Source organism: Lissotriton vulgaris, chromosome 1_1, assembly GCF_964263255.1.
Source record: "Lissotriton vulgaris chromosome 1_1, aLisVul1.2, whole genome shotgun sequence".
NCBI lineage: Eukaryota > Metazoa > Chordata > Amphibia > Caudata > Salamandridae > Lissotriton > Lissotriton vulgaris.
The window spans coordinates 1,567,004,751-1,567,032,730 of NC_141685.1; the positions used below are offsets into that span (position 1 = coordinate 1,567,004,751).

Below are 27,980 nucleotides of genomic sequence, written 5' to 3' on the forward strand. Positions count from 1 at the left end.
TATGAAAATATCAATCCCTTCAAGCGAAAACAAGAGTTGTCTGTTCGCAACATTTAGGCAATGCACCCTCTGCATGATATAGTATGCAAAACAGCTAATATTTTGCACCAGTCTATATTGTGAGTAACCTAAAACTCGAGGCAGGATAGCAAGGAAGCTATTAATGGTTTAAGCTTCAGCTGATTTGTATATTTGTCTCTAGTAGAAGCACATGGGGTAAAAATGAAAGAATGCTGACAACTGCATGTGTTTTAGAAGCACTAGCAGCGTAAGCGTTTCTATCATATATATTACTTTGCAGAAACTCTCAATGTGCAGAGGGATGTATGTCATTTCCTGAGTTAGAATCCCCTTAACCACAGGGCACCTAATTAAGATTGGAAATGCAAATGATGACTTCACATAAAGACCTTACAGGACACTTCGTTACTAATCTTTGAATAGGTTCCTCCATGAAAAGTCTTGTAAGCGAAACTTTAAGCATGAACCATTGTGGAGTCACCAGGAAGTGAGTCTCCAGACCCTTAGCACTATAGAAGATGCAAAAGACACACAAGTTTTCCTTGCGTCCTGCCACTTTCTGTAAAGGTGAAGCATTTGCAAAGACAGGGGTGTACAATGGTAAAGACCAGAGCCTTGCACCAGGCAGGGGTGCCCCCTGTCACCCCTCCTCTTTGCACAGTGTGTCTGGTGCGCTCTGATGAACTCATCCATGGGTGGAGATGGCCTAGAATCAGCAAGGACAAAATTGCTCTCTATGTCGATGACGTCCTTCTATACCTGGCTGAGCCCGCGCATTCGGGACAACGGTGCCTCCGAGCACTGACCCTTTTTGAGCATATCTCTGGCCTCTGACTGAACTCTGCCAAATCTGTCGTGGTCCCACTTCACCTTTCATGGGAGTGCTTCGAATAGCAGTCCACGTTACCACTCCAGCGGCAATCCTTCAAGAATCTCAGGATCTGGGTCACCCTCCTCCCTGATCTAACCTGGGCACTTAACGTAGCCCCAATAGTGAAGAAGGTCCGGACCAATCTCCTCCGGTGGCAGTCGTTGCCCCTAAACCCTATGGGCAAAATAGCCTTATTTAAAGATGATGATATTGCCCAGGTTCCTATATATGCTCCAGAATACGCCCCATCTCTTCTCCCGTGCATGGTTCAGAGAAATGGGTAGCCTGGCTGTCAAGTTTATCTGGGGGGGTCTGAGGCGCCGACTGGCCCTCGTGCAGTGTCGGAACCCGCCTTAAGATGGTGGTCTGGGGATGACGAACCTGTATCTTTATTATCTGGCAACCCGCCTTCTTGTAGTGCACGGCTGGTTCAATGGGGGATGGTCGGACCCGGCCTAACGACTGGAGCTTCACTCCCTGGGTCTGCCTAGTATTCAGGGGATGCTGTATGGTATTACCATCTCTGGAGCACTACTCTTCCTTGCCTGGGAGGCCTCTACACCACACTCACTGGACCGGGAAACTGACCCAGGGCGCCCAGCTCTGAGAGGTAGCGGGGTTATCCAGCTTCAGGTCATGGGACCTGATCGGGATTTCACAGTTGGGGATGTCTGGAAGGGGGGACATATCTGCACTTTTCAAGATCTACAACATACGTTCTCTCTACACTATTCTCAATTCTATCGCTATCTACAGCTGCATAATGCCATCCAGTCGCACGTCCCGGAGGACACAGCCATGCCTGACTACAGCCCGCCGGAGGCTCAGGTTCTGACTGGGGACTTGGAAGAGGGGGGGTGGGGGGGGGGGGGGGGGATGAGGTTATATCTCGAGTATTTCTCGTTCTCTCACGAACCATGCCCCCAACACACTCTCGCAGCTCAGAGAAAGGTGGGAGGGTTGTACCGAGTCCTTAGATGATTCCGTCTGGCGCTACGCCCTAATGGCCCCTAAGTTAATTACTGTCTCAGCGCACCATCGATTGGTACAAGAATACTATTTACATGCTGCCTATCTCACGCCGCTGCCTATCCACCATGCAGGCCTTCGCCCCGAGGCGTTCTGTCAACGCTATTCACACCCTCATGAGGACTTCTTTCACATGGTATGGTCATGCTCGCCCATCACACATTATTGGGAATCAGTGCTGGAGGAACTCAATGACATCTTCGGATGGGAGGTGACTCTTAACCGCACCAATATACTCCTGGGCATTACCGTGGGACCGGATGGCTCTCGTGCAGATACTCTTCCTCAGCACAGCCCTAGTGGTGGCAAAGAGAGACATTGCACAGTGCTGGCTGAATCAGATTGCCCCTTCTCTGTCACATTGACGCAGAGGGGTGGACTGGTGCGCCTCGCAGGAACGTTCTGTATATGAAGCTAGTGGTTGTCCCTAGAAGTACCACAAGGTGTGGGGTAAATGGGTAGGGGCGATCAATGATTAACTATCTGTTTGGAGAACTGTGGGATTTGGTGGGTACCAAGCTTAACCGTTTACTTACTACACACTGTTGCGCAGCCTTATGGGGTGTAATGCCCTCAGATGCATTGCATATTGAATTGACTGTGTATTACTGTATGCTTTCTTCAGAAAATCAATAAAATGGTTATATATATATATATATATATATATATATATATATATATATATATATATATATATATATATATATATATATATAAGACCAGAGCCTTGATATTTAGACCAAAACAAATCTGATGAGAGGTAGCAGTCATTCTAAAGATTGAAGTTTTAAGACCTAAGTAATATAAGCACACAGTGCAACGTTTACAATGCCTCAAGATGAGGAATACTGCAAAGGCGCACTGAGGAGGGCTAGCCTGCATCCTATGCTGAGCTACCCACGTATCCTTGCTTACCCCTAGGAGTCCAAATCTTCAATGACTTTCTAAAAGTGTGGTACCAGTGACAAGACCATTGGCTCGTTTTGACTTTTGTTGGCAAGGTAAAGGCTAGTTAATGTTCAGTCCTCAAGACTTCCTTCCGCCTTCCATTTAACAGAAGGTAATCTGCTTCAGGAGAATAATCTACAAAAAACTCTCAAGAAATGAGTTACACGAGGGATGATGCAACTCCTACTGTATCATGATATAATGTAGTTCTAACGATGGATTTACACCTTTGGTCTGTATATTAACGCTAGACTTCAAGTGGGACTGTGAATTTTAGCCCCTCCAACTGACTAATTGTCAAATTACGAGATCCATGAAACACTGAGGAGAGCCTTGCCAACGTTCTTATGGCAAAAGTTCCCCAAGTACAACTTCAGATTGAAATGGGACTGGAGTTCCTTCCTCTGAGCTGAGATTTGTAAGGAGATTAATTTTCTTTAGCAGCTGAATACAGCTTCCTTTGTGAAGCCAATACCACTCTCTGGTATCACTAACCACAAAACTGTTTCGAACAAATGAGTAATCCGGTGTAGAGAGAACACTTTCACTTAAACTGGAATACCACTGTAAACTCAAATAACGGGGCAGGCACCAAACCCGCTTATCTTTGGCTAGGTCCTAAATGTACTTGCATATAGTCAGAAATGTGTTCTGAATCTTTCTTAAGTTACCTTTCATACTATCAATGCCATATGCCTTGAAGCAACCTAGAGTTGGTAGGAGACCGTTGGATGCAAATGCTCCAAGTGGCGGATGCCGACCACTGACACTGCCTGTAAAACGAACTCATTAAAGTACGAGTTCCATTAATGATCCTTTACAGTGCTCTGCTGCTATCTGGCTGGGTTGGTGCTATAGATCGGTGCAAGAAATTGATGTAAAGCCCACAAGGGTAAAAGCAAGAGCAAAGAGGAAGTGTCCTTCATGAAACAGTTTGAAAAAACCTGTAGCAGAGTTGCCAGTTCTTCTCAGTCAACAAAAACAGGTACTAAGAAGCAATGTAAGCAGAGGACAATGAGAGAACACTAGTCTCTCCCCTAGCCCTCCTCTAATTACTATGGTGATATGGCAATCTTTCTGGTCCTGATGGACACAACCACATCCATGGATCCCTTACACAACTTAGCAGAATAATAGTCGAGCTTCCAATATTATGTTACTGACTATTTTAAGGCAATCTTGTAAACTATATGTGTGTTATTTGCCAAATGAGCTTAAACGTGTGATTGGATTCTTAGCAGTTCACTCTGTTTAGAAGAAAGGTTCTATCTGACGATTGTTCAACAGAATCTATGTGAGCTACCAATGCAACTGCCTTTTGGAACTCTCTCCAATTGCATAGGCAAGTCTGGCATTCCCTCACTCTGGAAAGCCAGAAACATGTTATTATTCTGGACCCTCTCTTCATTCCACTCTTGATTTGGCACTCTCAAGTCACTCTGGAATTTCTATGCAGTATATTGTGATATAATGATGAGGATTATTGGAGACTAGGCAAACAAGAGGAGGGACTTGAAGCCACGGACATGATATTTCCTTAACCACTGCCTTCTTCAATGTGTCTCACTAACCTGAAATGGTGAAAATAAGATTTAATGACGGGCTTGATTTTTCCAGAATGATTCGAAGACCAAATTTAATCAGGGTTGATAACTCTAGCATGCCTGCAAACATTCACTGTGTTGAGATAAAGAGGAGTAATCTGATGTAATGCTTTGCTACTTCACATGATGCTGTGTTACATTCTGATGGCAGTAATAACAACGTCATTGAGGACATGCACTGTGAATGTGCCCTGTGGCACAAGAGCGCTAAGCTTTAAGCTGCATATTCTACCTCACACGTAGCATCTGGTGCTTCTGCGATTATCCTCAGTATGCCAAAACCAGATACATCAGCGACAGCAAATGAAATTTAAAGGCAAACTTTTTTCTGACATACTACTTAGTTCAACTTCAGTTAGAAGCATGTGAAGGCAAGTCCCCATTTTCACAGTCCATATGTTACAATGGTCCACATCAATGTGCAAGGAGATGGCATCCCTCTGTAAGGCTCAGTCAGTTGAATTTGAGGTACACTGAATATTAACATAGGAAGTTATAGAAGCAGACGTTTTATTAAAGGCTTATGGCAAAGCAACAAATGAATGAGCCACAGGTCTTCTTAAAGTGGACTCTCTAATGTTTGAAAGCAGCTACCTTTCGAGCATCATCTGTGTTCACATACCCTGGAAGAGCAAATTAGGTCTAAACATTATCAGCTAGGCTAATATTGTCACCAAGAAAGCTCACCCCTATATCTCATGGACAAAATATTTCCAAACTTGCTCTGCTTGAACTTTTGTTCTCCTTGAACTTTTGTTCTACACACTCATCAGGTTTCTGGCTGCCATTCTCAATCTTCAAAATGGGACATGGAGTGGTGCATCAGACAGCTTTAGGTGTTGCTTCTGGCCCCTATGTTTCAAATGGTCAATTTTTTGTATTCAACTCTAAGCGCTTTATCAGTTGCCACCCGAGAAGTACAGTTCCATGAGTGAGTGAACTCGCCAGCTGGCACTACAGAAATATCCATGCATACACACATGTAATGACATCTGCAAAGAGTTATGCAGCTGGCCCAGCAACCACTCTCTCATCAGAGCACTTAGCCTTGACCTGCTGCAGTTGAACAGCCTGCCAGAAGCCCGGCGTAAACATAGATCTGGTCATGCAGGACCACCTCATTGCGTGTCCATAAGCAGCTTTTAGTTTGTCCTTGCACATCAGAACCAAGCAGACATGCTAAGTAAGAGCAATGTGGGAAGTGAGGTCCGTAACAGAAACACAATAATACACAACAGTAAAAAAAAAATATTCTCCAGGCACAGCAAGACAAGTGCTTCCCATGATCAATGTTCTGCACTAATTAACACTACTCAGCACAATTACACTGGCTTTTTGCTGGGCTGGGCGAAGGACTTGCGGAGTACAACCTGAGAGATCAGTGTTCATTTGTTTTCCATCATAGCTTGTGTGGGAAGCTGTGCTAAAAAACCTTACAGAATCAGTTGAAGAATGGATGCATAAACGAATATGTTATTCATCTTAAAGCCTAAAATAAACTTGCATGATATGAAGACATGCTTTTTAAGAGGAAATTCATGCTATATAGTACAGTTTTCTTAGACCCTTCATGAGAACGAAAGCCTTAATGCCCAGGGCACCGGTTTCATAACCCTTCTCTCATTTTGTACCTGGTTCAAACTCAACCTTTGTTGACACAGACCAAAAGTAACTTGCTCTGGTGCAGTTCAGTGATCTTTGGGAAATGAGCATGTGGCCCAGGTCTCACTGCTAAGTTGTTCAAATGCTTGGAAATAACATCACTGACAGGTGCTACAGGTTGTCAAATTTTAGCAGAGGCAAATAACTGCACATATGAAGAATCAGCATCCTTTAAACAAGTGGATTTAGCACTGAACAGGGCACCATACCAGGAACGGAGGGTTGAGAGTGGATGACTATATTTGAGAGGAGCCAAAAAACAATCAGAAAATAGCTGTCAGCTCTTATGAGAAAAAACAGAAAACAACAAATGCAGAGTGTTTACCATCTGATTCAGAAGCAGCTCGGATGATCAAATAACTGCTCGGTAAAGGCTGAGTGATGGAGCCGACCGCCTCCCCTTTAGGGCCCTTAAAATACATGAAAAAGACACTGCTGTAAAAGACAATGAAATAGCCTTTGTTCACAACATTCTTTGATATGAGAACGCCTGCTTAATGTGAGCCAATGACATTTTGTTCCTTGGTTCCTTCTTCTATTGATGTGAACAACTACAAAGCAAAACAAAGAATAGGATACTTACTGTGCTGCATGTGCATAATGATAATTAAGATCTCTTTATAGCTGCTCCATCTCAATCGTTTGAACACATAGAAACGATAGCCTAGCTTTCAAGAGGCACACCCTATACATTGGCTCTTCACTCGAAGCTTCGCATGCACCATAGATTTTTAGCCTCACTGCCTTGCAAAGAGGTCCTTTTAAATTAAAATGAGATTCTGTAATATATTTAGACTGAAAGCTTTTCTGGCATGATAGTATCTTCCAATCTGGCACGTTTTCAAACGCATGTGATATCACAGCGGCGCCCCATTCCTCTCTGAGCAGCGCAAAAAGAAAAGGATAACACAGCGTTATTATCATTTTATTTTTAGTATGGATCCAGGTTAGGGCTCGGCTTGGCTGTCGTCAGAGGGAGGAGGAGTGGTTGGTGCACCATAACTGCGCATGACGGTTGGGTTGGCCAAACAGACATGCCCAGTTAGCATTTCTCCACCTGGCTGTGTTGCACAGCTGGGTGGAGAACAGACCCAGGCTCCTAGGCAGTGTCTGTGTGGCAAACCAGGCCGCTAAGACCAATCATGTTGCTGCTGTCATGCTGGCGACAGCAACAACATGATTGGCTTGGGGAGTCTGGGAGCTTGTGTGCTGCCGGAAGTCAGGAAGAGAGGGAGGACGGAGGAAAGGTGGTGGTCAGCAGGTGCATCTTTTCTTTTTTTCTAAATCCCCCTTCCCTCGACTTACCACTACTACTGCTCCCTAGAGCTGTCACTGGTAACATAATGTGGGATGAGGTCATTCCCAACGCGGCTCACGCAAGGACGACAGACTGTACTGGAAGACCTTCCCATATTTTCGCCAGTTTACAACAGATGAACAAACAGTCATCTATGCTATGTGGCACACGCAATATCCTACTGTTATGGACCACCTACGGCAAACAGAGTGAGGTTTCTGCATGTGATTCAATGTAATATGGATGGGACAAATCATACTGGGATAGTGTTTTGTAAGCTTAACTCTGCAATGTGAGGTTCAAGACTGGAACTCACCAGATATGAAAACGAATCGACAAGGGAACGTTTCTCAATACTGTTGCATGTTAGTGTGAAAACACTGCTAGATATTCCGGTTAACTGGTCGCTATAAACAGGACAGATTAATTGGCAGGTCTTCATTTCAATTATCTTTGCCTCTTCTTGGCTTGTCAAAGTTGGAGGCAGTCAAGACTCAGATGACGGATACTAGTTTGGTGTTGCTTTACAGCGCAGCTGTAGTGAGACCTTGTGTGAGCAACAGAAAAACAGCTTTCAGAAGTACTACTGAGAGAGAGGCTTAGCCTTACCATACATGGGGGTTTCTCCAAGTACAACATTTCATTTTGCAGATGCCGTGTGCGTCCACTGAAAGGGCTTGTATTGCACTTTTTGCCTTGTGGCAGTAGCGACCCCTCCGCTATGGTGTCCCCCACATCCCCCCTCGCCAGCAGCCTCAAAAGTTGACATATAAAACAAAACAATAATAAAACCGGTTTATTTTCTTTTTATTTTTTAACTTTTAAGTGCTGGGTCTGCTAGCAATGCGCATGTCAGTTTAGCCGGCCGGCTTTGGGCAGCCAAACCGACATGCACACTAAGCGGTCTCCAACCCGATCTGTGTGCGAGCACTGGCTCCCAGTCTCTCTGGGAGCGTACATCCACGCCGCTCAGGCCAATACGGACGCTGCTCTCATGCACGAGAGCAGCATCAGGATTGGTCGTAGTGGAGTCTGTGCTGCAGTCAGGAGCAGAAACACGGCGATGCGGCGGGCGGCAGGTAACTCCTTTTTCCTCCCTTCTTTTTATGTGTATTTGTCATTGTCTCGCCCACTCTGCCCGGACACTAACCAATAGCTACTACCTTGGGGAAAGCTTATGCTCAAGATAAAAGGGTTGTGTTGGTTAAGGTGACACCCCAATGATCAAGGCGTTAAGCCTGACATTTGTTTTGTGAAAAGCACATGTAAACATCAATAGACATTGATGGTGGACTGTTATAACTTTATAAAAGTCTGCAGAAAGGTATATTGTATGTGGAATCCCAAACACTACCATAGTTGGACAAGGCTTTGGTGTTGGCTATACAGACTGACAAACCTTGGCGATAAAGGATTTGCACTGTGATAATACTTGCTGTAAGGCCCTCTACTGGGAGATAGCATTTTGCTTTGTACTGTGTCATACACTGTTCTTTAGACTTAAAAAAACAAATATGCAGCATTGCTATTGCTTCAATCAGAGAGTATATATTTACCTTCACAGCCCAGATGGATTGCTCTAGTGGATGAAAGAGTTTAAAGCAAAACCCATCCTTCTTGGAAGGCCTCTCGATGATCTCACAGGCATTTAAGAGCACCGTCCCTACCCACTGGCCGTTTTTGGGAGTTTTATAGATCAGCAACACACCAGGCTTCAATACACACCACAGTTTTGTCCAACTTTTCAACGTTCCACGGATCTGTAAAATAAGTAGATTAAAATAGTTTTTATGAAAGTTGAGTAAGATTCATATGTCAACTAACAGAGCAAAGAAAGGCTAGCATTTAGTCTACTTAGTAAAGGGACAAAATCGAATACACTGAAAAAGTATTAAACAAGAAATTACGCACAAGATGGAAGGAACCTTTTAAATCATTTTACATTCTAAAAGAAGGCGTCCAACATGAGTCCAGCTAAATGTCACACTTTCAGGATAGCCACATGAAATACACTAATATAAAAATTACATCTATGGGCTTCCTCCATATACAGCGCGGTTATCTGGAAACTGGCATTTTCTAGCACTATGCAAAGTGCATATGATGTTGATAGGTTTAATAGTGTTAGAGGGACTGTTGTTATTCAGTATTAGAAGAAGTGTTAAAATAAACACTCTGCAGCCATTAAATCCCCTCAATGGCCTGTGTATTTAGATTCAACCTTATGGAAAAGAAAATAATAGACCACAATAACCATACAATGAGCAACAGTCAAGTGTCCCTACTGGCATACACTAGGTATAATAGAGACAAAAAAGAAGCAGGAGACATCAATAGCACCCTTGAAGTAAAATATGACATTAGGAATTACACCTCCAACTCTTTGCCTAACACCGCCCCACAGATCTTCCTCTCCATTTTCAAGCCACATCGCTGTTCGTATGATGATGAAAGACTATAGGCTTCCTTGATTTATTAATCAAAAAATTAAAAGGTAAATTTGTAGCCACAGATTAAGTCTGATTTAGGAGACTCCGTTTAAAAAATCTGCATTCAATGCTGCAAAAAGTTACTTATATTCTACACTGTGTTCACACTCTTATGGCTACAGAAGAACTCCAAGTATAGGTCACAGTAGAAGAGGGTGGAAGGCCCAGATGGTGTGCCGAGCCTAACACAACAGACTAATTTTAAGATATGGTCTTATTTTCAACCTCTTGCTTTAATGCAAAGGACAGATAAAAATGAACCCTTTCTGGAAAACAAAGGCCCATCTGTACCCGGATTCCTAAACTTTGGGATAATCAGAAAACAAGGCTTGTGCCAATGAGGGAACTTGTTCAGTAACATGAAGCTATAACATAATTCTACAATACTCAATCAATCAATCAGAGGATTTGTAAAGCGCACTTCTTACCCGTGAGGGTCTCAAAGCTCTGGGGGGGAGGGGGAGGGTGGAGGGTCAGGGTAGGAAGGGGGGGGGGGGGGGGGGGGGAGGGAGACACGGCTGCTAGTGGTCGAAGAGCCAGGTCTTGAGTAGTCTCCTGAAGGTCTGCGGGTCTTCAGTTTGTCGTAGGAAGAGAGGGAGGGTGTTCCAAGTCTTGGCGACGTGGTGGGAGAAGGTCCTGCCCCTGGAAGTGGTTATGTGGATGTGTGGGACGGCGGAGTTTCCTGTTGGCTACGTAGAATGAGAGTCAGTTTTTGAGGTAGGCTGGGCCGGTGTTGTGGAGTGCCTTGTGTGCGTGGGTCAGGAGTTTGAAGGAGATTCTTCTGTCGACGGGAAGCCAGAGCAGGTTTCTCAGGTGAATGGCAATGTGGTCTCGGCGCGGGACGCCGAGGATCAGGCGTGCAGAGGCGTTCTGGATTCTTTGAAGTCTGTTGATGAGCTTGGACGGGGCTCCGGCTTAGAGGGCGTTTCCGTAGTAGAGTCTGCTGCTGACGAGGGCGTGGGTGGCGGTTTTCCGTGCGTCTGTCGGGATCCATCTGTAGATCATTGCGGAGCATGCGGAGGGTGTAGAAGCAGGTGGAGGAGACTGCGTTGACTTGGTTGGTCATGCTGAGTTTCAAGCCAAGGATGAATCCGAGGTTGCGTGTGTGGTTGGTTGGTTGGTTGGTTGGTGCAGGGGGGGTGCCCAGAGATGCGGGCCACCAGGAGTCGTCCCAGGCTGCGGGGTTGGGCCCGAGGATGAGGATCTCCGTCTTGTCCGTGTTCAGTTTGAGCAGGCTTTCTTCCATCCAGTCGGCGATGGCCTTCATACCACGGTGGAGGTTTGATTTGGCGGTGAGGAGGTCCTTGGTGAGGGAGAGAATCAACTGGGTGCCGTTGGCGTAGGAGATTATGTTGAGGTTGTGTTGTCTGGCGATGCGTGCAAGTGGTGCCATGTAGATGTTGAATAGCGTTGGGCTGAGGGATGATCCTTGTAGGACACCGCAGATGGTCTTGGTGATTCTTGAGTGGAACAGGGAAGGCAGACTCTTTTGGTTCTATCGGAGAGAAAGGAGGTGGTCTAGTTCAGGGTCTGGTCGTAGAGGCGTGTGCCTACTGTGTGATGGCAGACGGTGTCGAAGGCGGCGGAGAGGTCCAGGAGGATGAGGGCTGCTGTCTAGCCGTTGTCTAGTAGGATTCTGACGTCGTCTGTGGGGGCGATGAGGACGGCCTTGGTGCTTTGGTTCCTGCGGAAGCCTGACTGGGAGGGGTCAAGGATGCTGTTGTCTTCTAGGTAGCGGGTGAGTTGGGTGTTGACTATGTTCTCGAAGACCTTTGCTGGGAATGGAAGCAGGGAGATGGGCCGGAAGTTCTTAATGTCGTTCGAGTCCGCTTTGGGTTTTTTCAGTAGGGCGTTGATCTCGGCTTGTGTCCAGCTCTCAGGGAAGGTTGCGGTCTCGAAGGAGAGGTTGATGATGTTACACAGGAGGGGTGCGATGGAGTTGTCGGCTTTGTTGACGATGTGGTGGGGAAGAGGGTCAGATGGGGCGCCTGAGTGGATTGGGCTCATGGTCTTGATAGTGTCCTCGGTGTTCACGTTGGTCCATGTGGTGAGGAGGTCGTGGTCGGCGGGGATCGGTGGGGTCGGCAGGGTTAATCCGAGGGTTGAAGCTGTCGTGGATGTCTGATCTTGCGGTGGAAGAAGGCAGCGAGGGCGTCGCACAGGGCTTGGGAGGGCGGATTGTCGTTGGTGCAGGAGCTGGGGTTTGAGAGTTCCATTACGATGTTGAAGAGCTCCTTGCTGTTGTGTGCGTTGTTGTCGAGGCGGTCTTTGAAGGAGGCCTTTTTGGTAGTCCTGATGAGGTGGTGATGGTTGTGGATGACATCTTTGTGGGCTGCGTGGCTGTCGGGCGTCTTCTCGTTGTGCCAGATGTTTTTCTAGTTTCCGACAGGAGCGCTTAGAGGCTAGGAGTTCCGGGGTGAACCAGCTGGCTCTCTGGCTGGTGTCTCTGTTGGTGTGCTGTCTCATTGGGCCTAGGGTGTTGGCGCAGTCTTCCATCCAGAGTTTGAGGGTGTGGGCCCCCTCCTTGTGGTCGGTGGGGTTGGTCGGTGGGTTGAGTGCGAGGTGTGTTCGTAGTTGTTCCTTGGTGACTTTGCCCCAGCGACGTCGGGGGATCTGTACTGAGATCTAAGCAATCATTAAAATATAATCTTTAGTTGTACACGAATCTCAGGACTCCTTGGAATTTGCTAAAGATGTGTGCAATAAGGCCGGTAGAACCTCCAGAGGACGCTCCAGGATTCTGGCAGGATAAAGATAGTGCACATTCTAGGGACTAGTAGAAACTCCAGGAGACACTGAGGAAAAGGCTGTTGATGGATAAATATCAGGAATGAAACAAGCACTGAACAAAGGGAAGGAGTGGGTGCGACACAGCGACAGGCACATAAAAGTAAACTCCAACATGATTTCTATGAAGACCTTCACTCAGGAGAGACAGAAACAGCATGACTTCTCTGGGACGCCCTTCCTCTGATTGACAGTTCATGCACTCCATCTCTAAATAAGTTATGCTCACAAGTAAGTCTCACAAGGGAGGGGATTTTCAGAGATCCCACCTTCAATTCTCTAACAGAAATGTGGGGGCTTCCAAGACTTGGGTATTTGTACTAGGAGATCGACTATGACAAACATATAGAAACATGGATTGGTCAGGAACACGCCAGCAGCTTGGTTAAATATATATGCTGTTTGCAAGTGTTCAGTAGTCACAAGCTCTTGTATGGTGCTCTCTCAATTACAAATACTTGACGAAAAAGATGCTGAAGCAATAACATCAGAAATCATAAACATAAGTACGCAAATTCTACCACGTTTTTGGGCTTGAAGATACCATGAATGTTTCCATACTGCTGCTCTTCATACTTTGACTGTGTCCGAAATACCATCCTATAATGCCAGTCCTTGTAGCAGCACTATAAATAATGGACTCACCACTTTTATTTAAGCATAAAACATAGTTAAGTATACATTCTTTATATTTCTAGTGTGTATAGTTTACATGGTACACGTGGCAACACAAGCTCCAATTCCACAGCGGCGTTTTGTGGCTTTTAAAGCACAATCTGCACCCGTAGTCTTGCTTGTGCAGTTTGGGGGGCGTGCAGTCACACAAGGCAGTCACAGTTCTCTTCAGGCTGGGTGAAACTAGTTTCAGAAGATAAAAGGTTTGCAGTTCAAAAGTTCCTCAGTGGGCGTAAAATGGAACTCAGCCGGTGCCCGAAAGAGCCAGCCAGTGCAGTGCAAACTAAGTGCTTACACTAAGCAGCTATCTGAGTTGCCAAAATAAAGGGGCATGATCTATGGACTGGCCCAGGTCAACCAGACGGTGTTCTGCTGTGTCCAAGGTCTGAAAGAGTGGGAGGTGGTAGAGCACAGTAGGATGGGCGATGGCTACTGTGCACTGGCCTGCTCACTGCCACGCAGCAGGGCCTCTGGCTAACAGCAGAAAAACAGTGCAGAGCAGCCAGGGACTGCCTACCACCACGATTTCATTGGTGAGTAATCTGTCTTTGCTGGCAAGGCTAATAAGTGCAGGAAGTAGAAGTATTCCATTCCAGGTGTCCATTCATAAATGGTAAACTGGGAGGGGGCAGAAAGAGGTAGGATCATGGTGCGGGAGAGACTAACGGAGCACATTTTAAAATAATTTAGAAGGTTAAGGCACATGTTTGTAGATGTGTAATATTACACCAAGTCTGGGGTTGTAGCTCCGGTTAAGATAGTTCGGCTTGAAGAGACAGGAGAGTAATCTGTCACACTGGTTTACATTGCCATAAGAAAGTTTGTAGGGTTACTGTGCCTACCAGAGAATGTGGTCTATAATCTTTCGATTCCAGGTTAGTATCTTATCAAAACTGGTCATGATATTTAATGCATCTGTTGCTCAATAAGCAAAATAACTTGGCGACTTAGGTGCCGCCTGCAAATGTTCTTAAATTTGAAATCTTGAAGATTTTAACTCTTACAACAATATTGTGTTCATTTGAATGAAACAGGTATGTCAAATGAGCACATTTAAAAACAGCCAACGAAATACATTAATGATTAATAACTCATCGTATGGTAAATGCTGTAGCACCTCGACCAAGGGGGAGGGAAGAGCTACAGAAATGCTTTAATACAATCGTATGTTCCTACACAGTTTTTGATACACATCCATCACCTACTTTTTACTCTTTTCAAATTACTCCCACGTCAAGATCTTGAACAATGTATTTTATAACTGGTTAACTGTTTGTTTTTAAGTATATGTATAACCCTTACTGCCCCTTGGTGGGGTACTGAAGCGCTTGTCCATGTGGGAGGCCACACTACACTGTGTAGTTGTGTGTTTGGGAGAGTGTTTTCTTTGGTTTGAGCCTATGTGGGAAGTCTTTCCATGCCATGTGTGATGAACACCGAGGTGTGGTTGTTGTGTTACCCAACACAGCACTTAGCAGTGTTGTGATGTGTGAGGAATTGTGAGTGGTAGAGGCACATTTTTAAAATATGGCTTGTGTTAAAAGCTCAGATTATCTCTGCGGGTCTGTTATTGTTTTGTTAGTTCTCTTTTATGCATTCATTATAGCTTCTTATGATGGCTGTGGCAAGAGAATGTCAACTTTGGGATGTTATGCATCCACAAGAGATAAGCATGGACCAAGAGTGAGGGGCACTCGTTGGGTTTTAACAGTCATTACTAGTAGTTCAATGGCACGCATCCGCCTCTCAGGGGGTTGCCTGCTCAGTTCTTTCAATGGGTTATTCTTGCTGGTCTTTTCAGGAGTTTGTGTTGTTCTTCATGGTGGCCAATTAGCTTACGTAATCTAACATTGAATTGTCTGTGTATTCATTTGGGACATGTTTGCTGGTTAGACAAGGGAAATCTAGACAATAAATGATAACCCTGCCAGATACAGGGCAGACATGACTAATTGTGCATGGTATGGTAGAGTGGTGGGTCACAAAACACCTCTAACTGGTCATAGTTGAACAAGTGGCGTAAACTAGAGAAACTGCTTTTGGGTGGTGAGGAACTCGAGTTTCAAATATCTCACATATATTCATTAGCACAGGGTTTAATGCGGCCCCCAGAGTGGTGGCCACCCCTGCACAATGGAGACTTCAGGGGCTTGCGTTATGCCGGAGATATGGGATCATAGGTCGGGTGTAAACTGCATTTGTTGGAACATGTGACGAATACTGTGATTCATTCACAATGAGACCCATATCTGCACTATGCATACATCTAAGATCAGGCAGTCACAGACTGTGGTGAAGACGTGGAGAACAGGCATCACAAGCACACTTCGTATTAAAGCAAATTGCTATTCTGAAGCCTTAAACAGAAAAATTCCACAATCATTTGTAGTTGACAATGGACCAGGTGTAAGGATCTAAAATATCACAGCACCACTGGGGTTCTCTGGCACAGAACAACAACTTATCTTTGCACATCCCAGCCCAGCCCAGAACACCACACCACACTGGGATATCCAGAAGTAAAAGCAGAAGGAACATACAATAAAGAGCAGTGGCAGCTCCTAAGCTAAGGTGGAGGAGCGTCGCTCCTGTGTTGCACATCCCAGCGGAAAATGTGTCCAGTCTCCCAGGTATTGCCTGAGCGGTCGAACAGGTCGCTCAGACCAATCACGGCGCTGCTCCCGCCTGCAGCATCGTGATTGGCTGAGAGAGTTCGGGAGCCTGGGTGCTTCTGGTGCTGGTGAGGACAGAGGAGGGACGTGTGGCGGCAAAGAAAAAGGTATGTTTTGTTTTTTTCGTAAATCAAAACGTTTCTAAACCGGAGCAAAGCGGTCAACTAGCCAGGGCTATCCGCTTTCAAGGCACCCCCTGGGAAAGAGAACTTTCTCTTCTTCGGACATTTCCCTGCCTTGACCTCTCCCCCTCTTTTCTCTGCCAATCTCTAATTCGGTCTCACTCCACCCAGCGTCATCTTAAGAATTTCTGACTCCTGGGCAAGACTTATTATAACTGCTTTTTGTGACCCTTTTACTGAAAGGGTAGCACATGACATCATGCGGTCTCAAATTAGGAGTAAATTGACAATACCATTCAACGTTGTTCTGGAGAAATATGCCTTGTCCAGGTCCCCCAAAACCCAAAGGATGACACTGCCAAGCAGAAGCATATGTAATAGTGCACAGAGACGTAACGCTAACAGAAATTCTGCACAACAGCAACTGCGTGCAAGTGCCACAAAGTGTGTGCGAGAGAGCATGAGCTCCACAGTGTGTGTACCAAGATCGTGAGAACAAGAATGTGTCTAAGAACAAGAATGTGAACGAGACAGACAGATTCACATGGAACTAAATAAAAAGATAATATGACAGGGGAGAGAAAGACTGACCGAAAAAGAAAGTGAGACTGAGGCTGAGACCTGCTGGCCACTTGCTTGAATGCCACTGAAGGGCCCCAGATGATGTATAAAAACTAGGAATATCTGCGCACGTTCCCCTGGATGGCGTAATTTTATACGTAGACTCAGGTGCTTGTGGCCCCTGGCATAAATGGAAATGGGGACCAGTAAAGTCTTTTTTCAACCTGGGTACAAATCGATTAGGTTCTTTTATATAATATGTATAGAGCACTTTACACGAGTGCAAATGTGCACCTTTATTAGAGATTGAACCTTGAAAAGAAGATAACACAATGATGGATGAGAGGTAATATAATTCAATACTTGCAGGCGTCCGCCCCAAGCAGGAGCTGTCTGCTCTAGAACGTTCACCAGTATTCTTCTCTATCAACCCAGAACACAGAATATGAAGTTTAATATGGAAAACGTACCAAACAATACTTCAGCAAAAATTGATGGTTAGAACATGCCTCTTTTTGAATGATCACTCCCCAAATGCTTTTGTACTGATGCTGCTGGGTTTGTAACTTTGAAGTATACTAGGCCCGGGGGCGTGGCTAAGATGGCGGCCTGAGAGGACGCGTTTTCGTGGAGCTCCTCGTCCCGATCCCCCCGCTGCATAGCCACGCCGCGGCATCTCGCCCAATTTTGGGGTACAGGGTGCCCCAAGCTCACTGCACCAGACAGGAGGCCGGCTGTCCGTTGATCCGGCCCCGTAAGCCCCGGGCGGACCCACCCGCCAAAGTCGTGCGGCGGCCCCGGGCCCTTTGGCGCCAGATTGGACGGCGCAGCCGAGTGCGGAGCCGCGGGGCTGGGCCCGCGGGGCGGCGCCTGAGATCGGGGAGGCCGGACCGAAGGAGCGGCGCCAGGAGCAGTGACCCGCTCGTGGAGTCAGCGGTGCAAGCAGCGGCCCTGCCGGCGGCCCTGGGGGGACCCCGCGGACGGCCCAGCGGAGGTGCGCGCTGCGGCGGCCAGAGGATCTACGTGAGGCCCCGGCTTGGGCCCTCCCCCCCTCTCCCTACTGGGGGGTGAGGTACTACGAGCCCCCGAGACGAGACGACCCCCGCGCTCCCACCAGCCGGAGACCAGAGCCGGAGCCCGAAGACGCTAATCACCGGCCGCTGGGCGGCCATTTCCCACGCGGTCTGGGGTACGGCGCGGACCGGGCTCCCCCGAGATGTCCAATAACAGCCGCCGGAGGGGCCAAACTATCCCCGACATGCTGGCGAAAGGGGCCTCCAAGGGAGACAAGGGAGACAAGAGCCCGGACAAGCCGACGACGGCCCCCTCACCCAAAGGCAGAGAGCGCGAGGAGGGGGACACTCCTGCCACCAAGGCCTTCATGGAGGACCTGTTCTCCTCCCTTAAAGCGGACTTTCAGACCCTCCGGCAAGATATGGCGGGGGAATTCAGGGAACTCCGCCGCGATGTTGACGACATTGGTGAGCGGGTGGCGGCCGTTGAGGCATCCGACCAGATCAGGAGCGCAGAGGTGGAACATTTGCAGCAAGAAATACTCCGGCTCCACGACCAACAGACTCAGCTCCAGGCTCATGCCGAGGACCTGGAAAACCGGTCCAGGCGCAACAATATCAGGGTGAGGAACGTGCCGCTCAAGGCAGAGGGGAGCGATGTTGCCGCCTACCTACGGGACTTATTCCGGGAGGTCCTGGGAGAGGGAGACGACCTCGACATTCGCATCGACAGGGCCCACCGGGTCGGCGTGGCACGCAAGGCACCGGCCCCCCCGCCCGACATCCTGGCCTTCCTCCCGGACTACCCCCTCAAGGAGCGCATCCTGAAGGCTGCCCGCCAAAAGCAACCTCTCCACTTCAGGGACCACGCCATCGAGCTTTTCCAAGACCTGTCGGCGATCACTCTCCAGAAGAGGCGGACATTCAAGGTGGCGACTACTTTTCTCCGAGATAAGGGTATCCCGTACTCATGGGGCCATCCCTTTAGATTGATTTTTAAGTGGAACGGCACACTTCACCAGCTTCGGTCCCTACGGGACACTTGTGCAGTGCTGGGCCTCGCTGCAGAGGAGGAGAACCAGGACGACGACGAGGGCCCCGGACCCCCCCAAGCACGATCTTCCCGCTCCCAGGCGGACGGCTGGCAAACAGTGCGGAACCGCCGTTCCCCCAGGAAAGGATTCAAGCCGGACCCCTCGGAGGTCGAGATGGAACATGCCGCGGCGATTCAGAAAGTCTCCACGGACACCGCGGCTGTGCCTTGAGGAGTAGGAGAAGGTAGACTAATGCATAGCACGATGTATGGGGGGCGGGACGGGGGGCTCCAGGTCCGCCATTGCCACGTTTTCCCATTTTCAGAGACTTCACCAGGGGCCTGGACGATTGCCGCATAGGCTCCGGACAATGTGTTCTTGTTGGGGATTGTTGGGTTGGGTTTTGGGTTTGGGGGGGACATGTTCGGGGTTGGGGGGGGGTACTCGGTGTGTTCGGGATGTGCTAAATACTGCAGGATACGGGGTGGGCGGGTGGGGGCTGGCCCCGCGGCGCTTCCTTTCCACAATCTCCCATGGCAGTTGAAGGGGTCCGTGTCTTATCTCTTAATGTGAAGGGGCTTAATAACCCGATCAAACGCAGGGCAGTGCTTTCCTTTCTAGAACATTCCGGGGCCGAACTCTGCTTACTGCAAGGGACGCACCTGCTGGCTAAGGACTGGCACCGCATGAAAGCTAGGGCCTTCCCGCAGCAGTTTTTCTCGGCGACTCCCGAGAAGAAGGCGGGGGTGGCTCTCCTGGTATCTAGGCATTTTAAGGGGCAGGTGGGCGGTAAGGTGGCCGAGATCAAGGGCAGACTCCTTGCTTACACTATCCACATTGGCACACTTTCTTTCACTCTGGGATCGCTCTACGCGCCTAACGCCCGCCAGGAGGCCTTCCTGCGGGGAGCCCTGTCGGAGGCGCTGTCTGGCGACCTGAGGCATGTCTTGATCGGGGGGGACCTGAACCTGGTCATGGACAATGAGAAAGACAGATCGGGCAAGAGGTTTGGGGACTCAGGGGCACTTTCAGCAGCGGGAAAGCAGTGGCTCACAGATAGGGGGTTAATAGATGCTTGGCGGGAATTTCATCACACTGCCCCAGGGTACACTTTCTACTCCGCGGTCCACCACACCTACGCCAGAATAGACCACTTCCTGTGCTCTGCTGATCTCCTTCCCACGCTTACAGACATTGACACTACCCCGGCAGCACTGTCGGACCACGACGCAGTGGTCATTCAGCTGAGCGTTCCTCACACACCCCCACACAAAGGACGTTGGAGGCTTCGGGAGAACTTACTGTCCAGGCAGGGGACGGTCCAGAGGCTTTCACAGACCATCACTGATTATTTGGGGGTTAACGACACTGGGGAGGTAACCCAGGCGACTCTGTGGGGGGCACTCAAGGCGGTAGTCAGGGGCGACATCATAGCGATAGCGGCCGCAGACAACAAAGAGCGCAGGGACCGCCGGAAAGAGCTGGAAGAGCAGGTAACGACACTGGAAAGGGCCCACAGCCGCACGGGAGCCCCCCGCATCTGGCGCCAGCTTAAAACGGCTAGGGCCCAGCTTGCGGGCCTGGACCTCGACAGGGCGGAATATGCAGCGCTTCGCCTCCGCCACACGTACTACGTGGGGGGCGATAAAACAGGTCGCCTCCTGGCCAGCTCCCTTAAAGCCAAAACGGTCCGCTCCAGGGTCCCGGTCATTCAGGGGGACGGTGGCGAGGAGTTCCGGGACGATGCTAGCATAGCCGAAGCTTTCCGCGCCTTTTATGCCCGGCTCTACGCCGCGGACCCGGCCATCGAGGGCGGGGCCGGGCAGGCCTACCTCGAGACCGTGGAAGTCACTTCCCTCAATGAGTCTAACGCCAGCGCCCTGGATAGCCCAATCCGGCTGGAGGAGGTGGTGTCGGCCATTGCCAGACTTAAACCCCTGAAGGCTCCGGGCCCAGACGGTCTTTCCGCGGGTTTTTATAAAACCTTTTGCCACCTCCTCGCGCCGGTTCTCATGAAGCTTTTTAATTCCTTCGGGGGGCCGGGGTCGATCCCGGCAGAGATGTTGGAGGCAGACGTCGTAGTCCTGCCAAAGCCGGGGAAGGATCCCAAGAGATGCGCGGCCTATAGGCCGATATCTCTGCTCAATGTCGACCTGAAACTTTTCACGAGCATCTTGGCTTCACGCCTCGGCCCTTGCCTCCCGGGCATTATTGAGCCCGACCAGGCAGGCTTTGTCCCCTCCCGCCAATGCGCAGACAACACCAAACGCATATTGCATGTCATCGACAAGGCCCACTACAACGCCTCGGACGCCGCACTGCTCTCGGTGGACGCCGAGAAAGCGTTCGACAGAGTGGACTGGCGATTTCTCGATCACACTCTGGCGAAATTTGGGGTCGGCCCCCGGTTCCGCTCTTGGATAGGAGGCTGCTATGCGACGCCCAGAGCGACCATAAAGGTGAACGGGCTCAGCTCAAAACCGTTTGATATCCGACGCGGCACACGACAGGGCTGCCCGCTCTCGCCTCTCTTATTCGCCCTATACGTCGAGCCCTTCGCTCAACGGATCCGAGATAATGGGGCAATCACAGGTGTCCGGTTCGGGGGCGCGGAGCAAACGATCAGCCTGTACGCTGACGACATATTGGTCGCGGTGGACAATCCCAAGGTCTCCCTGCCCGCCTTCCTGTCTGAAATGGAGGCCTTTGCCGCGGTGTCGGGTTTTAAAATGAATGTTCAGAAATCAGTGGTCCTCCCACTAGGGCGCAACACCAAGCCTGCTCACAGTCGCGCGCTTCGCATAGGGGGTCTAGAAGTCAGCACCACGGTACCGTATCTAGGGATAGATTTGACTCCCGCTACTGCTCAGACGATCGAACTTAACTACACTACACTGCTCTCCCGGGTGCAAGGGGATATCGCTCGCTGGAGGCAAAAACCACTGTCCTGGCTGGGACGCATAGCGGCCGTTAAAATGACTCTTCTCCCTAAGATCCTCTACCTCTTCCAGACTCTCCCGGTCACCCCCCCGCTGGGGATGATCAAGAAGCTCCAGGATGCCCTGAACAACTATGTGTGGGCGGGCAAGCGACCCCGACTTCGTCGCGACCTGGCATTGCGGGTTACAGCCGAGGGGGGCCTGGGAATCCCGGACTTGCGCCGCTATTTCCAAGCTGCGCAACTCCGGTATCTGCTGGAGTGGTCCAGACCCACCTCCGAAAAACACTGGTTATTCCAGGACAGGGCCATGGCGGGCATGCCGCTGTGGAGGGTCCCTTTCCTGGCGCGCCAGGACAGGCCGGCATACTTGAGAAAATCCCCTATCACTAGGACCCTACTACAGGTCTGGAACGCCACTGCTGTCCCGAAGGGCCTCACGACCTTTCCTTCACCAATGACACCCCTGTTGGACAACCCAGCCTTCCCCCCGGGGCTCCCGCCGGGCTCGTTTCCCCAGTGGCGAGTGTCGGAGTGCCGTTCGGCGGGCCACTTGTTTGACACGGATGGCTTCCTCCCGTGGGACGAAGTGGTGACGGGCTACGCCCTCGTTAAGCCCCACCGCTACCAGTATTTCCAATTCCGCCACTGGCTGACTCACCCTGAGGTTGCCCCGCTGGTGGGCCGCCCAATGACTCCATACGAGAAATGGCTCGTGACTAAAAAATCAGACTCTGGGTCCATTACCGAACTGTACCTCTTGCTCTCTCCACCCCCCCCTGAGGAACGCTCTGCAGGCCAGAAACGGTGGGAGCGGGAGTTGGGACGCTCGCTGTCTGATAGGGAATGGCGGGACATATTTCACAGAGCACACCACACTGCGCGAAACACAGCTAGCAGGGAGGCTGCGGTGAAAATTGCATGCTACTGGCACCTGACCCCCGAACGCCTCCACCAGGGTAACCCAAGCAGAGATCCCACTTGCTGGAGGGGGTGCGGGCACACCGGGACCATGCTTCACATACTATGGGACTGCGAGGCTGTTAAGGAGTACTGGGAGGTGGTGCTGAAAGACATCAACACTTACTTTGACACTGACATCCCGCGCTTCCCGGCATACACGATTCTTGGGCTCCCCAATGCACTCATGTTCCCTCTTAAGTCTTTGCGGGGGCGGCAGATGGGGCTGGCCATGGGGGCGGCGACCCACCACATTCTGTCACTATGGGGCACGCAGAGGAAACCCACACACACGGGGTGGCTGCAAAGGCTATGGTATATCCTGGGGATGGAGAGAATCCAGGCCTCGCTCACACAGACCTCAGACGCCTTCCGCGAGACATGGCAACCACTTCTGTCTTTACTGTCTCAAGAATTCACGGAGCTCACATGCCCGAAATACCCGAGGGTCCTGAGACTGGCGGAGGAATTCCGAGGGGAGACGACCAGGGCAGAACATAAAGTCTGATCCAGCTCTCGCTTGATCCCCGTTCTGCTTACTAGTAACACACCGAGGGGGTGGGGGGGTGGGAAAGGGCTTCGTTGGGGGGGGAGTTGGCTTGGGGGCGGAGGGGAGGTTCAGTTTTGGGGGGGGGGGTAGAAAAGAGTTCTTGCACTTGGAGATGGGCTTGTTTTTGCCGCATGATTTTAAATGCCTGCTCAGTTTCTCGGCCGGCTGGACTTTAGCGACACTTGCCTACGCCCGCAGCATTTATTTTATTGCCTTGCCAATGATGATTGTATTTTTTGTCTTCTCCCGCTGTATTTTGTTGCACTGTGGAACTCAATAAAAATATATCTGATCAAAAAAAAAGTATACTAGGCCCTGCTGACCAGGCCCCAGGGCATGTGCTCTGACCCCACAAATGTAAATGTGCTATTGGCTATTCCGTTACTGGTCTTTTTAACTTATCTGTTATTCCCTAGTATATCGTGCAAAGGCTAACCAGAGCTATTAAGTTACATGTCGCCAGTGGATTGCAGCACTTCTTGTGCCACCACTGCTGAGACAAAATAAAAACATGGCTCTAGGTCTGCCATTGCTGCCTAGTCGAGCAGCTTTTAAACTGCCAATTCGACATGACAAGATAACCATTTTGTCAAGCCCAGACTTTACGTTTTAATATTTGTAAGTCACCCCTAAGGCAGGCCTTAGCAGTCTATAAGGCAGGGTGCCAGATAGTAAAGAGAAAGGCATGTTGAATTTGAACTTTGCATATCCTGGTAGTGAAAACTAGAAATTGCTGTTTTCACAGTAGCAAAGCTGGTAGGTCCCATTGGCTAACAGAGTTACATTATCCCTGGTGCCAAGTGTTAACTTCCATTTGGGACCAACAAACCGAATACTCCATGGTATTAAACAAGACTTAATGCTGAAGTTAACATTTAAACCAACTTTTCATATAAGGTGACTTTAGAGAGTCACCGCTATCTTGCTCCCGAATTTCAAGTGGCCTCTTCTGAGTAACTGCAGCAGTTAATACGTGAGACAGGCTGCTGCCCTCCTGCTAAGATGTGTGAAGTGCTCCCAGGAAGGGAAACAAATGGTCTGCGGGTGGGAGGGAATGTGACCTTCTACTAGGATGGCCATGGGGTAATGGCCTGAAACTTTGACTTTGTCCCAGACCTTCGTGACTGAGGCTCAGACTACAGCTAAAAGTGCAAAACAGTGAAACTTTTTTAAGTGAAAAGCAGTGACTAATGAAAATCTTATCACGGCGGGGGCGTGGCTTGGACGCCGATCGGGATGGCGGCGTGAGCTCGCAGCTCCGCGCGGAATCCCGCTAATTCTCCTGTTTTTCGGCACCCTAGGCGACCCGGAGACAACGTTCCTGCCCTCTGAAGGGTGAGGGGACAGCTGGACGTAATCAGTGAATCGCTGGGGGACTGCTGGCCCCGAGGAGATCGAGGAAGAGGCGGCCGAGGTGTAGACCGGGGTGTGAAGAAAATGGCGGCGTGGAGGTCGGACGGTCCCGAACTTCAGCCCTGAGTCCAACTGTCGCCAAGCAGAGAGGGACCCCGCACCCGGCTGCCCGACGCACTGGGATTGGCAGCGCGAAGCCCTGAGACCGGGGGACGCTGCCCGATTCACCCAGGAGATCGGGGGTTCTCGTCGGCAACCGTCCCACGGCTCATCCTCCCCCCACAGGTCCAGTGGGGGTGACGGAACGGAGCTCATCCGCCTGATCATTGCTCCTGAGACCATTGGCGGTGGCATTGCATTGCCCGGTGCCCGGTAATCGGCACGGACCCACGGGAGCACCCACAGTACGGGTGGCCGGACTTGTGACGCAGCGCCCTGACATGGCGGCGATCGGAGGGCCGATGCCCGGGAGCCGCGAGGGGGACTCGGCGACATCGACCCGGCTGAGTGAGAGTCCCTCCCCGGAGCTTGACCAGGAACAGCGGCTGAACCGGCGCTTGGATGCCATCCTTGAGGCGATCACTTCCACCAAGGAGGCGTTGCACAACAACATTGCCCAAGTGGCCACGGGCCTGGGGCTGCTACGCGCGGACCACGCGAAGCTGGCGGATCGGGTCAAGGATCATGACCAACTGTTGCTGGACCTGAAGCCCTCGGTGGTGACCGCGGAGCACAGGATTACAGACATTTTGGCCCGACTGGACACTCTAGAGCGGAGGGCGGAGGATGCCGAAGGCCGCAATAGGCGGAACAACGTGCGGGTCGTAGGCCTGCCGGAACGGATTGAGGGGGAGGATGCGGTGGCCTACATGGAGAACTGGTTCCGCACTGTGGTGGCGCCGGAGGGGCTTACTCCTTTTTTCACTCTGGAGCGAGCTCACCGGGTGCCCGCTCGCCCGCCGGGGCTTGGCCGCCCCCCCCGACCAATGGTGGTGCGGCTCCTCCACTACAAAGACCGAGACCTCCTCATCCAGCGGGCCAGGATGTCGGGCCCTTATGGGGTGGAGAACAGCAAGGTAACGATCTTTCCGGACTATACGCAGGCGGTCCAGAAGGACAGGGCATCGTTCCTGGCTGTGAAGAAGGAGCTCAGGGAGGAAGGCATTCAGTACTCCTTGCTCTACCCGGCCAAGCTGCGGATCATCATGGATGGCACCACACACTTTTTCCTCACTCCGGACGAAGTTTGGCACTGGCTTGAATCGTACAGAGCGGGGACGGACAGGACACACCAAAGTAGGCGAGACCAGCCCAAGCAGCCCCGGGTGCGGCAGTCACAACGCATCAGGTCCCGCAACAGGCGCCAGCGGGAGAAGCGGGAGGCTCAAATGGCGGCGGAGAAGAGGGATGCACTCGCAGCGACGGCGGCCATTACAGGGTCGCAACAGAACAGTGAACGGGCCGAAACGGACTCGGGAGGAGAAGGCAGCAGAACAGGAGAGGAACTTTCGGAGGCAGAGAGCCAGAAGGGGCCGACAGTGACCCCACAGACCTCGGATAATATTTTCTGCGGCTAAGATAGACTTTGGCCTAGACCGGGACTTCATGGTAGGGTGATATCCTGTTGCTGGAGGGTGGGTTGCCGGGTGGGGGAGCTGAGTGTATCAGAGGGGATGAAGGGCGGGACGCGGGCTCCGCTAGCTGGGGTCGGCGGCGACTCACCCCCCCTAGGCCCTTAAGGTCGACTGTGGTGGAGACCACAGGGTAAGTGTGCGAGAAGTTGGATCAAGGTTTGGATGGGGGCGGCCATTGGGTTCGTGTGCTCTGTCCTGGGGAGTGGGGTTTGGGGAATGTTTCAGTTTTGGGGTTGTTTGGGGGGGGGCAACTGCATTGGGGGGGTCATGGACCGTTGGAGTTTAATTCGGACTGTACGGACTTGGTATGGGGACATTACCTAATTTGAAATGCCTGACGTGGAATGTCCGGGGGCTGCGGACTATGGTGAAACGCCACAAAGTACATGCATACCTGGTACGCAGGGGGGTTCAGATAGCTATGCTCCAGGAGACTCACCTCACCAAAAAAGAGTGCGCTGCCTTGCAGAAAAGGTGGCGGGGCCAGGTTTTTGGCACCACTTACTCAGCGTATGCCAGGGGGGTCTTGATCTGGGTGAGGGCGGGGATACCCTTTCAGGTGCTGAATCAGGTAATAGATTCGGATGGCAGGTTTGTAGCGGTGGAAGGGAGATTGTATGGACGGGATGTGGTTTTATGTTGTGTTTATGCACCGAACTCTGACCAAGGCCGATACTTTGATAGCCTCTCGGGGTCCTTGGCCTCTTTCCTAGCGGGCCCGATAGTGCTAGGAGGGGACTTCAATTCGATTACGGATGTGGCTCTGGATAGGTCCCATCCCCCCCTAGTAGACTCTCCTGTGCGCAGGCTGGCCGCGCACAGGAAGGACTGGCAAGAACGATGGGGGTTGCTGGATGTCTGGAGGGAGAGGCACAGGGGAACCAGGGATTACTCCTTTTATTCCGCTCTACATGATTTACATGTCAGGATTGATTCGGTGCTTTGCGGGAGCTCCCTAGCCCCATTGATTACCCATGCTGAGTACCTTGCTAGGACGATATCCGATCATAACCCCCTGTTAGTGCATATCCAATGGCAGCGGGAGCGCTCAGCAATACCAACATGGCGGCTTCGCCCGGAGACGCTAGAGGATTCTGTGTTCGACGATGCGGTCCGGCAGGGCATTGATAGTTATTTCGGTGTGAACGAAGGAACGGCGACGAGCAGGTCTGTTGAATGGGATGCAATGAAAGTGGTGGTGAGAGGGGTGTGCTTGGGCAGGTTCTCGAATGCTCGAACGACTGTGCTGAATGACTTAACGAAAGCGGAGGAAGCTTTGAGGGACCTGGAGTGCCGCAGGCCCACTAGGCCAGATCTACAGGCCCAGTTATTGGAAGCGAAGGAAGCGGTAGCCGCGGAGACGGAACGTTTGCGATGCTATGATTATAGGCAGTACATTATCAGGGCACACGCAGAAAGGGACAAGGTGGGTACCCTCTTAGCCAGATTAGCTAGCCCGGAACTTAGGGGTTGCCCGATCCTCAGCATTATTGACGCGCGGGGAGAGATGGTGTACTCCCAGGCAGCTGTATTGGACCGCTTTAGGGGTTACTATGAGGAATTGTACCGGAGTCAGCTGGGAGTGGGGGTCCAGGACATCGTGGAGTACCTGGGAGAGAGGCCGCTTCCGGTCTTGGACGAGGACGACGCGAAGGACCTGGGTAGCCCGATCACGCTAACGGAAATTCGAGTGGCTATCAAACATATGGCCCGTAATAAGACGCCCGGGGTGGACGGACTCCCAATCGAGTTTTATCAGC

At 50.5% G+C, this 27,980-nt stretch overlaps 1 protein-coding gene across 4 annotated transcripts in view; it reads right to left on the minus strand.

The window, feature by feature from the left end:
* OSBPL8 (oxysterol binding protein like 8) overlaps positions 1–27,980 on the minus strand; it is a 1,216,063-nt gene that overhangs the window by 196,731 nt on the left and 991,352 nt on the right. For all 4 annotated transcript variants that reach the window (XM_086918072.1, XM_086918074.1, XM_086918073.1 and 1 more), the window contains 2 exons: positions 8,989–9,192; positions 6,461–6,545 (listed from right to left, as the gene is read on the minus strand). In XM_086918072.1, coding sequence (XP_086774198.1) covers positions 6,461–6,545; positions 8,989–9,192 — 289 coding nt within the window. The remainder of the gene's footprint in view (positions 1–6,460; positions 6,546–8,988; positions 9,193–27,980) is intronic.